Source organism: Eptatretus burgeri, chromosome 3, assembly GCF_056783735.1.
Source record: "Eptatretus burgeri isolate ZD-2024b chromosome 3, Ebu_testis_v1, whole genome shotgun sequence".
Lineage (NCBI taxonomy): Eukaryota > Metazoa > Chordata > Myxini > Myxiniformes > Myxinidae > Eptatretus > Eptatretus burgeri.
The window spans coordinates 117,716,178-117,732,333 of NC_140963.1; the positions used below are offsets into that span (position 1 = coordinate 117,716,178).

General features: G+C 48.5%; 1 protein-coding gene across 2 annotated transcripts in view; it reads left to right on the plus strand.

The window, feature by feature from the left end:
* Positions 1 to 15,557, plus strand: part of LOC147030808 (long-chain fatty acid transport protein 2-like) — a 39,821-nt gene extending 24,264 nt beyond the window's left edge. For both annotated transcript variants that reach the window (XM_085875241.1, XM_085875240.1), the window contains one exon: positions 14,729 to 15,557. In XM_085875241.1, coding sequence (XP_085731367.1) covers positions 14,729 to 14,905 — 177 coding nt within the window. In that variant the 3' untranslated portion in view covers positions 14,906 to 15,557. The remainder of the gene's footprint in view (positions 1 to 14,728) is intronic.
* Positions 15,558 to 16,156: the final 599 nt, after the last annotated feature.

A 16,156-nucleotide genomic window follows, 5' to 3' on the forward strand; every position in this document is an offset into this window, starting at 1 on the left:
GGTCACTGCAGGTCCCCTAAGCCAGAAAGGCTTCTGTGACTTCAAAGTTTTCAAGGGTTCAGTAGCTCTTAGTGGATTGGAAGGTCAGCATTGGATTGTGTCTGAACTTACGCTCGGGACGTTTGCTTGCATGTGAATGTCCAGGGGTGCGATGTTAGTGAGCACAAGGAGCCACTGTTGAGGGGTTGACTTCAGTGTTCAGATACTGTTGAGGGGTTGACTTCAGATACAATTCTCATGCAGAGTTCAGGACAATGTCAAGGTGCTTAGTGTGACTGCATGCAGCCTAGATAGGTGCACAGTACTCTGCAGTGGAATACACTAATGTGAGGGTAGAAGTACGAATGCTGTGTATCCCAGCTCCCCAGCTCATGACAGCAAGCTTACGGATGAGGTTTGTTATGACTCTCCACTCGGCCGAGTAAGATGATAGAGTCAGATGAGGATCCTCGAATTACACGTTTTATTTCCGAAGACCACACGCATGCGGAATGTGACTCAGTGACCCTTCAGTCAGGCTCCCCCGAATCACATTGAGAATATGCTTCAAAACCATTACATATATAATCACACAAATGCAAAATTGGGTGTGGACTAAAAGTGTGTGCTAAGGGATAAAGAAATAAAGAAATAAATGTGACAGTGGGCTTCTTTCCCTCCTCCCTAGGGGCCCTAGGGGAAGTTGAATCGGTCAATTCTCAGATATGCAACCCAACAGTTTCCAAGCTGCCTACACAACTCTCAGATATGCAAGTCTTGCAAACTAACAACTTTCCAAGCTTCCTACACTCCTTCACTAGCACCTGCTGATAACAAAGGCAAAACTCTGGTGATCACTGAGAATAGGAATGTGTGGGCAGCATACACTGAAGGAACAGGTCCACAGTTCTCTCCAAGGTCGCACTAAGGGCACACTACCACAGAGCAACAGGAAGGGTGATAAGAGCTTAGTTTCCAAGAAACAGTTGGGCGCTGTCCAAAAACAGTGGGTGCTATGGAACATTGGTAGCCTGGAACATTCAAAGCAACATTTTAAAGCAAGGTAAGCAAGGTTTGAATAATACACAATTACAAGCAAGGTTTGAATCCCGACAGCTGATTAACACACAGCTAATGGTCCAAAATATGACCACCGAGCATATCATCATAACAGTTTCCCTCCTTGGTCATATTTTGACCATTCCCAGCCACACCTGATACTCACCAACCGAGTGGACCCCTATTTGGTTCCTGTAGCAGCTACCCCTAGGCCCCCGCGCCTGCCAAACGGGATTTACGAATGCCGTGGATAGCCATCAACATTCTCCAAATGAGAAGTCCCCAACTGCCGGTGGTTCAGGTTAGCTTCTGTTACCATTGTCTTCCCCCTTTCTGTCCTACCCACTGCCACATGCCTCCCGTTTAAGCTGCAGTATATGAATTCTATGCTAAGTCCACACCATATTAACATGTAATACTGTTTTATGCAGCAGTGGTAATACTATTGTTTAAACAATTATACATAAGCAAGTAGCAAAAGTAGTACTCAAGGCACGGGTGTAAGCTCGTCCAGCGCAGGAGTCACATCTCACACTGGAAGGCAAAACAACACGCACTCTCTCCTGGGTTAGTTATCTGCTTCAACAAAGAGGAATGGTTGTAGACCTTGGCCTAGGTCCACGTGTATGACGTCTAAGTGGGGTTCCCCCTGAAGGCCCTGGTCTTCCCCCTCCCCATCACTGGCCAAGTCGTCCTCAACAGAGAGTTCGCTGTTAATTATTATAATGGCCTGGGTGAGGGGTGATGCTGCGCAGCATTTCTTCAAACAAATGGTAATGAGAAGTTTGATTAGAAACACCCCAAAAATTACCACTACAATGATTAAAAGTACTGACCCTATTAGACGCAACAACCAACCTCCCCAGCCCTGGAAGATCGACTTCCACCATGCATAACCTTCCTCACGTTCCACTCGATTGCTTGTGAGAACTTCCACCACCTTTTTAATTCGGGCCACCGCACGATATGTTATGTCCTTCGGGTCCGGAATCCAGACGCAACATTCTCCTTCAATCATCCCGCATACCCCTCCTTGCTCTGCTAGAAGCATGTCTAGAGCTACTCTGTTCTGCATTACCATAGCGCGCATTGATACTAACATATCTGTTAATTCTGTATAGTAAGCCATGGTTACATTACCTAAATATTCCAAAACTTGCGAAAGCTCATCTAACCTAATGCTATTAATAGTAGTACCAGCATGTGGCATGAAAAAGCCAAGAGCCTTCTCCCACCAGGTGCCTTTGATCACCTCCAAGCGCGTTGATACACCGGCCTATCCTTCTGGATCCCCTGTTTCTGATGCGCTGCGTCGGTACCGTGGTTGTGCAGGGGTAGGGTAAAAAGTGGTCTTAATCCTGCTGTCCGGAAATACTGAAGCTAAATAACAACTCCCTTCCCACCCTTTTGGTAGGTAGGGGTAAGCCTTGTCCCCGCAGACCAAGTGAATGCCTTTTGGCGGGATCATTCCGTTGTCATGGTGTAAGGCTGCTTTTATTGTGAATGTTACTTGCTCCTCTACCTGGGTGTCCGGGTTAACAGCGATGACTTCCTGGTCAGTTGATTCTGGGAGGGGAAGTTGAATCTCACACTCTGACTTTCCCATTCTGTTTGCTCCCTGTCCTGTAAAACAGACCGCTCCCCTGGTGTTTTCTACCCAGAGGGGAGATGGCACCACCATTGCATTAGCACTCGGATTCTTCCCTGCATAGACCCGTTGTGTATAACCATGGGCTGAGGTCTTAGCTTCGAGCCCTTCTACTGGTCCGGTTACATGATTGAAGATGGTTAATGGTAGTACGAAAAGAGGAAGTCCGGTCACGAGGCCAGATGGTGGTTTAAGGCACACCCAGCACTCACTCCGGTTCTCAATGTTTGCTATCTCTGTGGTTAGGGCTATAAAGGTATTTGGGGGCCTTGTCGGCGGCTCCTGTCTGTGTACATCAAAGTGTATCCAATTAAGCCATGCTGTATGGTTGCTCCATAGAACGCGGCAAAAGTATGCCAACTTGGTGTCATCTGGTACTTGTGGAATTCTAGTTATCAGACTTGCATGCTGGCCCCATTCATATCCTTGTTTGTTGTAGGATCCCTTTTGTCCTCTCTGTTTCTTTACTTGTTGAGCTACCAAGAGATCCTGCTCCCCAATCAGGTAGTACCATACGATGGCCTTAAGTTCCTTGTGTCGTTCTACCAGGTCACTAGACCCATCTGCTAGGATGCAGGGTATTTCTATGAGTTGTTGAGGTCGTATCAGTATCCTCTCATCAGGCCGTGTGCGTGGAACCATTGATGAGAAAGGTTGGGTGCTGTTAACTGAGAATACTCTAACTGTGTCTAACTCCTTGTTATGGGTTGTCCCAAAATTTGCATATTTGCTTGCTGTCACCTTCTCTCGGTACTTCTCTCCTGCTTCGCTGTAAAGAAGTTGCTAACTCATTCCCGTTTCCCCTTTCGTGGTCGAGGTGTAGGAGGCGTGTATGGTTCTCGGGGTCTAAGGCTGTCGGTTTGCTGCCTAGTGACAGGCCGCCCTCGCACAGGAGCAGCGCTAGCACCAGGAGTTGCATGTTGTGTCGTCAAAGGTCCTGTCGCTGTTTCCTGTATTACAATGTTGTTGTCGCCTAAACCTGCCTGTTCCACGTTTGGCAGGGTGCCCGGTCCAGGTTCCGGCTCCACGTCTGGCGGAGCGTTTGGTTCTAGCGCTGGTCTTTCAGGATCCCTGTTGTCTACGTTTTCAGGTCCCGGGTCCGGCGGGCGCCTGGCTCTGCCTGCAGTGGGTCTCCCTGTACTATCTCACCCTGTCCTGCTGGGCCAGCCCCGTCTTGGTTTGGTGGTGGTGGAGGGGTCTCTGTAGAGATATCACATCCTCCCCTCGTCGTCGTCTTCACTATCCCGGTAAAAGACTGAATCGGACACTGCCGGAACCTCTGCTGGGGTTACCTCCTCCGGTTCCCTAGCTTCAGCGGCCTCCTTGGGTGCTCGTTTACAGTGTGAGTGGTGTATCCATGCACTCTTACCCCTCACTTTGACGGCCGAGAGCGTGGTCAAAAGTACAGTGTAGGGTCCGGTCCACTTGGGTTGCAGGGCGTCTTTCCGCAGGAACTCTTTCACCCAAACTCGTTCAGCAGGTTGGAAATCATGTAACGGGTCTCCAGCAGGTATCGGCAATGCTTCTTGTACCTGTGAGTGAAAAGCCCTAATGGTAGCAGTGAGTGTTCTGCAATAGTTCATCATTCCGTCAGTCATACATGCCAAATCCCAATCTCCCATATCTGGCGGAGCCGAGACCGGTAACTGTATAGGACGTCCTGTTATTATTTCGTGGGGCGAGAGTCCCCTTGTGGCATTATTTGTTGCCCGCATTTTCATGAGCGCTATCGGCAGCACGTCTGGCCAGGGCATTGACTGGCTCTCGCAGAGCTTGGAAAGCGTCTGCTTTAGGGTTTGGTTCTCTCTTTCTACCGCCCCTGCTGACTGAGGGTGGTACGGACAGTGTAGTTTCTGGTTGATACCCAAGCCTTCGGCCACCTTTTCCATTACTTTTGCCGTGAAAGACCCTCCTTGGTCCGAGGACAGTCGTGTTGGAATCCCAAATCGCGGAATTACTTCCTGTAAAAGTAGTTTGGCCACTGTATCAGCTTCCTGATTGGTCGTGGCAAAGGCCTCTACCCACTTAGAAAACATATCCACGATTACCAGCACATATTGGTGATGTTTGTATGCCGGCATTTTTATAAAATCCATCTGAAGGTGTTGAAACGGTCCAGACGGGGGGTGGGTGTGCTCCCCGTTTCTTGGCGGCATGCTTCCTGTTATGTCTACCACAGGTCGCACAATTGCTAACCACCTCTGTTGCTGCTGTTGTTACACCTGGGGCATTCCAGGTTTGACGAATAATTTCCGTCACTCCTTTTATTCCCATATGGCCCTGCGCATGTGCAGTGAGGGCGAGCCACGGTAGCAATATCCGGGGTACAAATGGTCTATTTCGCTCATCCACCCATACTCCATGTGTGTTTTGCTTTTCCCCTCCTTCACCCTCCATGATTCCTGTTCTTCCATAGTTGCGGAGACCTGCAGGTCCTTCAGCTGTTCTTGCGTTTGTGGACCGTCTACCATTTGCTCCACGTAGAGTTCGGTCGTTGGTTGTGGGTTCGCCTCCTCCTCATCGAGCACTGCTTTTGCCGCTAAATCTGCTCTTTCATTGCCTTTTGACACTTCATCTGTCCCTCCTGTGTGAGCTTTGCATTTAATCACTGCAATCTGCTGCGGCTCTTGTGCTGCTCGTATCAGTCGTTTGATCAGGTCCCCATGTCGGATAACCTTCCCTGAGGACGTCTTAAAGCCACGCAAGGCCCAAATGGCAGCGGAGTCATGTAAGATGCCCCAGGCATACCTAGAATCTGTGTATATGTTCAATGTCTTACCCGCACCCAGCTCACACCCGCATATCAACGCTTCCAGCTCAGCTTGTTGGGCTGAAAATCCCTTTGGTAACAATTGTTTCCTCAAGGTGGCGCTTGCGGTGCATACTGCAAAGCTAGCGATGGTTTTTCCCCATCGGTTCTTCCTCGCCGCTCCATCCACGAACAGTTCCAATTCCGCATTCTCGATCGGGGCTTCCTGTAAGTCTCGCCTAGCCTTTGTCTCTTCCACCAGCACTCGTTCGCACACATGTGCCTCTCCCTCATCGCCCGTTGGCATTAGGGAGGCTGGGTTCAGTGGCGAACATCTTTCGATCGTTATATTAGTTGCCTGCAACAGCACCAAATCATGTTGAACTGCTCGTGCCGCTGATATATGTTGTGTCTTATTTTGCCGTATCAGCGCCGCCACATCATGCGGTACCTTCACGGTCAGCGGAGAACCCAAAACCAGCGTCGCTGTTGCGGTTACTGCGTATTGCGTTGCCGCTACTGCCCGTAAGCACCCAGGATAGGCGGCGGCGACCGAGTCCAATGACTACTGTAATACGCAATCGGCCTATTCTTTCCTCCGTGTTCTTGCGTCAGCACCGCTTGGGCGAACCCTCCTCTTTCATGGACGAATTGGGTGAAGGGAAGATCATAGTTCGGTAGCCCCAATGCTGGTGCTTTTGATAAGGCCTGCTTCAATGTTTCAAAGTCTTTGTTCGCACCATTCGTCCAGGAGATCTTATCCCCCTCTGCCTCCTTTACCATGTCGTACAGTGATCGCGCCCTAACTGCATAATCAGGGATCCACTGCCGGCAGTATCCCGTCATCCCGAGGAACCGCCGTAATTGTCGCAATGTAGTGGGTCTTGGGTGCTCTAGGATTGTCTCCACCCGTTCAGCTCCGAGGCTCCTCTGCCCCTGTTCCAGTATATGTCCCAAATACGTCACCCTTGGCTGCGAAAACTGTAATTTGTCTTTGCTGACTTTGTGGCCCTTTCGGGCGAGAGCTGTTAACAGCGCTACAGTGTCCGTTTCACATTTCGTTTGATTGTCCGAGCATACCAACAGGTCGTCCACATATTGTATCATGACTGATCCTTCCGGGAGCTCTATGTCCTCCAGGTCCTCCTTCAGAGCCTGCGAGAAGAGCGTTGGACTATCGCAGAACCCCTGCGGAAGTACAGTCCAGGTGTATTGTTGTCCGTCGTAGCTGAAGGCAAACAAGTGTTGCGACTCTTTGGCTAGCGGTATGCTAAAGAACGCCGAGCACAAGTCTACCACGGAAAAGTGCGTCGCAGTGGACGGCACCCCTGACAGTATCGTAACCGGGTGTGGCACCAAGGGAAAGGACGTTTTCACACACTTATTCACTGCTCGCAGATCTTGTACAAACCTCCATTTGTTTCCTCCGGGCTTCTCCACCGGCAGGATTGGTGTGTTACATTGGCTCTTAGTAGGTATTATCACCCCTTGGTCGCGTAATGATGCTATCACCGGAGCGATCCCTTCTATCGCCTCTTTGCGCAACGGGTATTGAGCCACTCAAGGCAGGGGTACCCCCTCCTTTATCTGGATAGACACGGGCGTTGCGGCTAGCACTCTGCCCACGTCATTCGGATGTCGTGTCCATAATTCAACAGGTACTTCCTGTAGTCTTTCCTCCGTTCTCGTTTCCCTGTTGGCCTGGCGGCGGGCCTTTCGCTGTTCATCTCATGTCTTTCTAGCATACATGACAAAATCTGATCAGGTAAGCATACCTTCCATCCACCCCCCCCCCCCGTCGACTGGCCTGTAAAGTGCTCTGGGTTTCACTATCCCTCCCTGGTGGTTCCGAGGCACATCTCAACCTGGTCAGCATTCTTCCCAGTTCTTCGGCACTATGACCTTTACCGACCGCCATTGAGACGTGCGGGGTAAGTCCTTCTCTGTGCTTCATTAGCTCACGTTCCTTGGCGGTTAGCTCCACCTCCATTGCCGCTCCCTCTTTTCCGATCCACAAAGTAGTTGTCATTAAAGTGCGTGTGGTAGCGTACTCTTCATGTACTCTGTCCGAGTAATCAAAATCCTGCCGTGTTTCGTCATAATAGACCGTACAGTGCAAAGGCAGTTCCACTTCTTTCAATTCAATGTCGTTGCCACGCAACCATTCCTCTACGTCCCGCAATCTTTTCGCACTTTCCCAATCCCTAGTCAGTTTATCTCTCCCCTCTTGTGACACAACCCGCAACCAATAGACTACCGGTCCGAGTTCGGTCATCATGAGGGTCATTACTTCCTCTTGCAATGCCAGCGGAGCATTTATGAAGACTCCGTCTTGCTTGCATGTTATGGTACATCCCATTCGGCACAACAAATCTCTTCCTAACAAATTCATCGGGGTGTGTTTGGCTACCAAAAATGCATGTTCTCCCCGCAGGGGACCTACTTCAATTCGTAATTTGTCCGAAATCGGGATATCCTCTCTCCGTCCCGAAACCCCCACCACACTCACTGACTCGCCTGAGAGTGGCAGGTTCTTTATCTCTCCTTGCTTTAGTCTTGACCGGTTGGCCCCTGTATCTACCAGGAATGTTACTTGTCTCCCCTCTACGTTTAAGGTCGTGGTCAATTCCCTTACGTTCCGCGTTTCCCTTTGCGGAGCCACCACGGTGTCCTCATGTCAATAGTTTCTTCCTGCTGTCTCCCTTCTCCTCTCATATTCTTTAGGGGGCGCCGTTGGTCTCTCTTGCTGTTGTGGTGGCCACGAGCCCCAGCCTCGTTGTTTAGGCGGTGCCGGGCAGTCCCGGAACCAGTGCCCGGATTGACCGCAGTTAAAGCATTCTCCCTGTTTTTGCGGCTCCTTCTCTCGGTTCCAAGGTCTCCGCTGGTCCCGTTCGGCTTCATACCGGGGTTCCCAATCTGGATTTTCCCAGCGAGGCCTGCCTTCCCTCTCTTCGTATTTACGGCTTTTCAATTCGAGGTTTCTTGCAACTAGAGCTTTGGTATCTTTCTTTCCTCTCCGTTCCTCTTCTCTTAGAGTCTGCCAAGCCTGTCTCGCCCTTTCAAACACGGCATCTACTTCAGCCGTTTTCCACCCTGGCATGTCCGCCTTCACCTCTCGCCTTACTTCGTCACACAGTCCATCTACAAACATAGTGTTCAGGAAATGGAGGGGCGTCTGTGGGATGTTATTAAATCCCGAGTGCAGTTCGATCTGCTCATACAGTCGTGCCTTGTACTCCGCAGATGATTCCTTGGGATTCTGTGTGACATCCTGTATTGCCTGCCAATCCATTAACCTTGGGGCCATCTGTGCCGCAAGTTCTTCCATCAGGGCTTGTACTCTTCCCCTGTACACTGTCTGTGCGTCCCGGTCGGCTCCCTCTGGGTAATATCGGTTTAAGGTGGTATCTTCTTCTCCTTCCATTTTTACACCCCAGGCTGCCGCACGCCGGCTCCAAACCGCGCTGGGCAGGACAGCAGTGCAGATAAACCCTATGTCTGTCCTGGTTGCCCCCTGCATTTTTATCTGGTCGTGTAATATCTGAATTGCCCTTCTTGGGTTTTTCTTTATACATTCTTCCATGCTAGCTTTTACTCCCCTAATGTCTTGTGGGGTCCATGATCTCCAAACCCATTCTCCTCCTGCTGCTTGCATCATGGGGAACTGGTGAATGTCGGTCCCTCCTTTTACTCTGTCCCCTTCTAAGACGGGGTAAATTCCTTTTGTTGTCCCAAGTCTGGTTGTCGTCTTTTGATTCACGTCGTCGTTGATTTCTGCTATCTGTGCTAACGCCTGCTTCAACTTCTCCTGTCTCTCCTCACTCTGTATCTTGACCTCCGTCAGCTGCACTAACACTTGGTCTAGTTCCTTCTGTTTGTCCTCTCCCTGTGTCTTAACTTCCGTTAGCTGCTCTAGCGCCTGTTTTAGTCTCCCTTGTCGTTCCTCGTCTTGTATTTTCCGTTGGTTCACAGTCCCTTCTAGTCCGAGTCGCCTATGCTCTGTCTTGACTTGCGACTCCATTAGCCACGCGGCCAATGCTTTCCAGTGTGGTCCACTTTGTTTCGGGCCTCCTGCTTTGCCCTCTATCAGCGCATTACTCACTGTGTTTAATATCTTTGGATCTAAGGATCCAGTCAGCGGAAAGGGATATTTTCTTCCCGCGGTCCACTTCACCCAGTCCTGTATTCCCTTTACGTTATCGACTCCATATTTGTCACTGATAACTTTCAATGTTGTTCCTTTTGGTATCTTCTCGTTCTTTGAAGATTTATTCCCCATTCTTTTGTTCTTATCTTATCAACCGCCTAATAGCTGTAAATCGTTTCTCCTTTTACACCGGGACCGAGATCCCTTTCGACCCGCCGCCTAATAGCCTCAAACCCAATGAAGGCCTCTAACCTTCCCTCTCTTGGTACAGGATTCCAACCTGTTTCCTCCTTATTTCACATGGATACCTTTATCCTCGACCCTTACCGGTTCTACAAACACTGCCTGACAGCCCTCCCCCTTTGTACTCTTCAGACAAACCGCATTCGAATCACCTCATATGTGTTTACCGTTACAGTTCTTGATTCGAGCAGATCCTGGAGCTGCGTCCGGCAGGGCGCAACCCACCAAGTGTACAGCGCTCGCCTAACTGGGGCTCCCTATTTTAGGTGCCCTACGTGCGATCGTCACGTACCTTTTAGCTGATCCCTTGCAATCGCTGTACACCAAGTGGAGTCCCACCGTCCACACCGCCAGCATCAGTCGAATCCCATCCTCGTCACCAATTGTTATGACTCTCCACTCGGCCGAGTAAGATGACAGAGTCAGATGAGGATCCTCGAATTACACATTTTATTTCCGAAGACCACACGCATGCGGAATGTGACTCAGTGACCCTTCAGTCAGGCTCCCCCGAATCACATTGAGAATATGCTTCAAAACCATTACATATATAATCACACAAAGGCAAAACTGGGTGTGGACTAAAAGTGTGTGCTAAGGGATAAAGAAATAAAGAAATAAATGTGGCAGTGGGCTTCTTTCCCTCCTCCCTAGGGGCCCTAGGGGAAGTTGAATCGGTCAATTCTCAGATATGCAACCCAACAGTTTCCAAGCCGCCTACACAACTCTCAGATATGCAAGTCTTGCAAACTAACAACTTTCCAAGCTTCCTACACTCCTTCACGAGCACCTGCTGATAACAAAGGCAAAACTCTGGTGATCACTGAGAATAGGAATGTGTGGGCAGCATACACTGAAGGAACAGTTCCACAGTTCTCTCCAAGGTCGCACTAAGGGCACACCACCACAGAGCAACAGGAAGGGTGATAAGAGCTTAGTTTCCAAAAAACAGTTGGGCGCTGTCCAAAAACAGTGGGTGCTATGGAACATTGGTAGCCTGGAACATTTAAAGCAACATTTTAAAGCAAGGTAAGCAAGGTTTGAATAATACACAATTACAAGCAAGGTTTGAATCCCGACAGCTGATTAACACACAGCTAATGGTCCAAAATATGACCACCTAGCATATCATCATAACAAGGTTCACTCGAGTATTCTTTCTTTCGATGTTTCCTGTAATGCATGCTGTGATCCACAGTGATGACAAGATATTTGGGATGTAGTGGGGCGACTTAGCATAACAATTGTGCATTTGTGAGGAAAGCACCAAATTTGGCACACTAGTAGCCTATCATATTATGAACAGATTTAGATATTGGGCCATGTCAAAATTTTTGATGGCAGTGGAAAATGGCTGCCACAGCCATCAGCGGCTGAATTTGAGATGGCCCAATATCCAAATCTGTTCATAATATGTTCGGTTACTTGTGTGCCAAATTTGGTGCTTTCCTCACAAATGCACAATTGTTATGCTATATTTAGCAAAGTTACCCCACTAATGTGGTTTATTCTGGACTGACTTACCACAGAAGGAAACATCTAGTTTGGCATTAGCCAGATGAATGCTAGAATGAACAGCAGTGACAATAGTTTTTGATGGTCGGAGTCTCCATTTGGTGAAATACTCCTCCAAAACTTTGATGTCATAAGTCAGAATTCTGCTCACATCAATATTGCATAATTGGTAGGCCATTTTCTGATCATGAACAAGTGTCTCGTTTGTCAGTACAGAGTGGGCTAAATAATACCTGGCTCCTTGACTTTCCGCAATAAGAGGCCCTTGAGCTCACGGTTCAGCTTTCTTCAGAGTATCAGCGACACCATCGCTTGGAAACATTTTCCTTTTTCCAAATATAACTGGGCCGATTGGAATGACCAGGTCTCTGCGAGAACCCTATCGGGAGGCCTGCGCCAACATCTCAGGAAGAAATTAAGGCGAGACCGTACACGTTTTTCCACGGGGTCCTCACACCGTCGGCACGTACCAGAGCCGATCCCAAGCTTCTCCACATGGTTCTCACACCGCCGGCACATTCCGGAGCCGATCCCTCTTTTCTCCACGGGGTCCTGACACTGTCAGCACGTACCAGAGCCGTTCCCTAGTTTCTCCACATAGTCCTCATGCCATCGGGACATACCGGAGCCGATCCCTCGTGTCTCCGTGTGATCCTCATGCCGTCAGTATGTACCAGAGCAGATCCCTCATTTCTACTCGGGGCACCCAGCCAACTAACAGGAGGTCTGAGCATGGAAGTTGAGGAGCATATTTGCAAAAGCATGCTCAGGGTTGAACTGAGTGGCTTTTGAACCGAGTGATTTTTGTGAAAAACATTTACTTGTAAGTTGAATAGACATGACCTTAATGTATTAAGGAGAGGGGTAGAGCAGGACAAAGGGGAGGGAAGAGGGAAAAGGAGGGGAGTGAGTGGGGTGGAAGTTGGGATGAGTGCCTAGAGGGTGGGGGAGAGGAGTCGGGTTTGGAGGGAGAGAGGCAGGCAGGTAGAAGGGAGCAGCAATAGGAGAAAAGAGCAGTGTGTGTGCATGCGCGTACACAGGATGATGATGATAACAGGCTGGAATTATAGGTCCAGCACGTCAGCCCACGCAGTGCTGTTGATTGATGAGCAGAGCATTCCAAACTGATCAAGATGTTACTGGCTCTGCCAGGCGTGCAATGGTTCAGATGTGAGGTCTGGCTCGGCGGTTTGACGTGGGATCGATGGAGGAGAGAGAGGAGTCGAGGTGATTGAGTTGATGCAGAGAAGGCGGTTGGAAGTGTGTTGCATGCAGAAGACCAGATGTAAAGGAGACAGGGTGAGGAGGATGGTAGGAGAATACAAGCTGTTGTACGCACGTGGGGATGGAAGGCATAATGGCGTGGGAATAATTGTATTGGAAGAGATCAGCAAGCAGGTGGTCGAGTGGAAGGATGAGAGGGACAGATGATTATGGTATGGGTGGTGATACAAAGGCAAATGGTGTGTTATGTCAGAAAAATGGACCACAAATGGGAAGGACTGGGGTTGAGAAGCCGGAATTCAGGGAAGCACTGGAGAGGTTCAGCTGGAGGTGATGATGTGCATTGCAGAGGACTTTAACTCGCATGTGGGAGTAGTGGAGCCAGGTGAAGGGGAATGTGTTGGTAAAATTGTTTGGGTAATGAGGAATAGAGAAGGTCAAGAGCTGGTGAAGCCTATGGTGAGGAATGAGATGGCCGTAGCTGGTTCAGTCTTCAAAAGCAGGAAAGCTGCAAGATTACCTCTTGGAGTTGACAGCATAGAACAGAACTGGATTTGGTTGTGGTAAGGCAGTGACAATGGTGGAGGGTTAATGATTGTAAACTAGTGGTGGAGAGCATGTCACCACCGAGCACAAGCCTGTGGTGTTTGTGGTGGGATGGGAAAAAGGAGGAAGGTAAAGAGCAGGGTTGGAAGATTATTAGATGGTGGAAGTGTAGGGGTAACATTGATGTAGAGAACAAGGAGAAGATTAGGGTCAAGTATGAGCAACTTTGTGAAGAAGCAGAAGGTTTGGAGGAGTGGAAGAAGTACAAAGTTTTTAGTGGAACTGCAGAAGTTTTGTGTGGAAGGACATCAGGGATGAACACACATGAGGCATTCTGCGAGTGGCACTCCACATCACGACTCAAAGCCCCAGTCTAACGGCTTTGAGTGCTCCGATCATCCTCATCGACCCGACCAGAAGCAAAAGGCCAGCGTCTCCCTTCACCACGCGAGCCAAACCGCCTCAACACGAATTCAATGGCCGTGTCGTCCTCTTCGGCATGCGCTCAAGCTCCACTCTCGCCTCTCCAAACAATGCACCTCATGCCTCCACTCTGATCATGACTGTCCCAAAATGCCAAGCCAACTCCTTCTTCCTCTTAAAATGCGCAACCTCTTTCCTTTGACCTCAATCGCACTGATATATCATCCTATAAAGTAGTCGGAAGCCTCTCACAATGTGCCAGCAAACCTTCCTCTGTTTTTTCACGCCTATATATCCTCCGCTTCCAAGGCGTGGCCTTCTCGCACCAAACTCAGCAAGGCGGGGTTGCTCCTGCTCGGCCAGCTCCATCTTCTGACGTCACGCTCATCAATCGAACTTCCGTGGCGTGACTTCGCTTGTTGTCAACCTTTGAAGGCGTGGCTTTCTGCCCATTTGTTGTGGTTTCAGGAACACATTCCCCACCTTCATTGCTGATCTTGAAATATAAAAAGAGGGGAAAAATCACAGAGGGAAATCGCATACTGTGGAACTTATTCTTACTTCCAAGGTTAATTAACACTGCACCACCCCTTGTGTGGTGACACGAAACACTTAAGCTCACAGATTCCCTACTTACTCACATCGAGATTCCCCCTACTCGCCCACGGACCAAGAAACTCCACACAATGCTATATTCCCTATCAGATTCTTCCATGTAACCCCACAATCACAACAATACCTTTATTATTGTGTATACGGACAATTTACATGCTGTAGAATTGTAAACTTGCCACATTTGATACACCTCCACATGACCAGTCAATGAACTTGTACCTCAAACTCATACACAGCGTTTCGGAGATTACACTGGTAGAATGGCCTGAGTAGCATCTGTGATCCCCTGTCGAAGTCCAACTTTTACTGGCATGCTTTGTGTGGTGCACCAATGTTTGAAAACGACCTCACATTGCCCGAAAGGCAGGAAGCTTAGCATGAAGGTGAGAGCTTAGATTTACCGACCGACTTCTGTTCCTCAAGAGTCGGCTTTCGATCATTCCTACTTCTCCCTCGCAATTTTGTCAAAGATCACCTTCTGACACTTTGAGATGCCATAGTTACTTTTAGGACTTTTGATATGGAAGACTCTCATTTCCGCTTTTTTATATTATTATTTTCTTTCATGTTGCATACATAGGATGCCATGGAGTTGACGAGCACATTTAAACACAAGAAGGTGCGCCTTGTGAAGGAGGCCTTCGACCCCACTCTCGTGACGGATCCTCTTTATCTGCTTGATGAGAAAGCTGGAACTTACCGACCGCTCGATACAGCCACATTTGAGCTCATCCGAGACGGAGAAGTTCGCCTGTGATGGAGAAGAGGTTTCTTTGGATGCAAAGCCTGGACCTCACAGTAAAAGTGGACTTGAAATAATCCCAGCACAGAAGTGCTTTTGTGAAAGATACGCAACAGGTGGGAGACTTCCTGGTGATGTGGAATTGTGTCGTCAATGTTGGAACTTTAAATCTGCACCAAATAGAGCTTTTATCTCTCCCAAAATTTATAAATTGTGCCTCATCATACGTGATTATGATGGTGTATTTAATTTTATTACAAATATGAGAATCTTCTATTGAGAAAGAGTGCAATTTCCGTAAAGCCAACCGATCCCATTGTGGTTAAAAAATAATATTCGTTTGAAAATTTTTTTGCACCATTTAGAAGAGGCATGCGGGTGATCTCATTTTCAACTAGAATGGCACACGGTGGAGTGCATACCTTTGCCAGGCTGAATGGTGTATGCTTTGGAGACCATTGATTTGCCTGGTGTTGGTTTAATGGTTAGGGTGGTGGGCTTTGGATCCTAGGATCCTGAGTTCAAATCCACTCAGTGGTTGAATTGATACCAGGTGGGGTTAACTCTGTCTGTCATCCTTCTGAGTTTGGCAAAATGAGTGACAGCTTGTTGGTATCCTGTGTCGGAGTGGTGACCCGTCCAGGAATTGCGCCCAATATGCAAAGGAGACTGCTTCAAGGCAGCAGCAACGCTCTCTGCACAGAGTATGGTCACAGCCAATGGATGGATTGCTGATCCCATTGATAGGCAGGATCTGGATCCCGAACCTGAACCCAAATGGAATTGGCTTGTTCTCGTCCACCCACCTTTTACAACTCATACACCAAATTTTGTCTTAAATCCGTCCACAACTTTTTTGAGATATCACGCTGTATACCTTTTTTGGCCCATCTATCTCAATGAAGAATCACTTAGCAAAATTCTCCGATACAGATCCGGATCTTCACCAAAATCGAATCAATTTCATCCTTGTCACACACCCAACCTGTCCACAAAGTTACGGCTGAAAACGTCCAAGAACTTGAGATCCAATCTGTTCACAAACAAACATTACAAACACAGACAGACCGATGAGAAAACATCACCTCCATACACCTTTGACAGAAGTAAGAAATACCCCCATTTTTCATATCTGAGTGTTTATCTCATGAGAAATGGTTTCCATAAGAGGTTATTGCACGGTGGTTGAGGGAGGTTGTGTATCAAGGTACCTTTTGCAGGCAACATGTTGCATAAATGAATTTTTTACTGATTTACATTCACTTG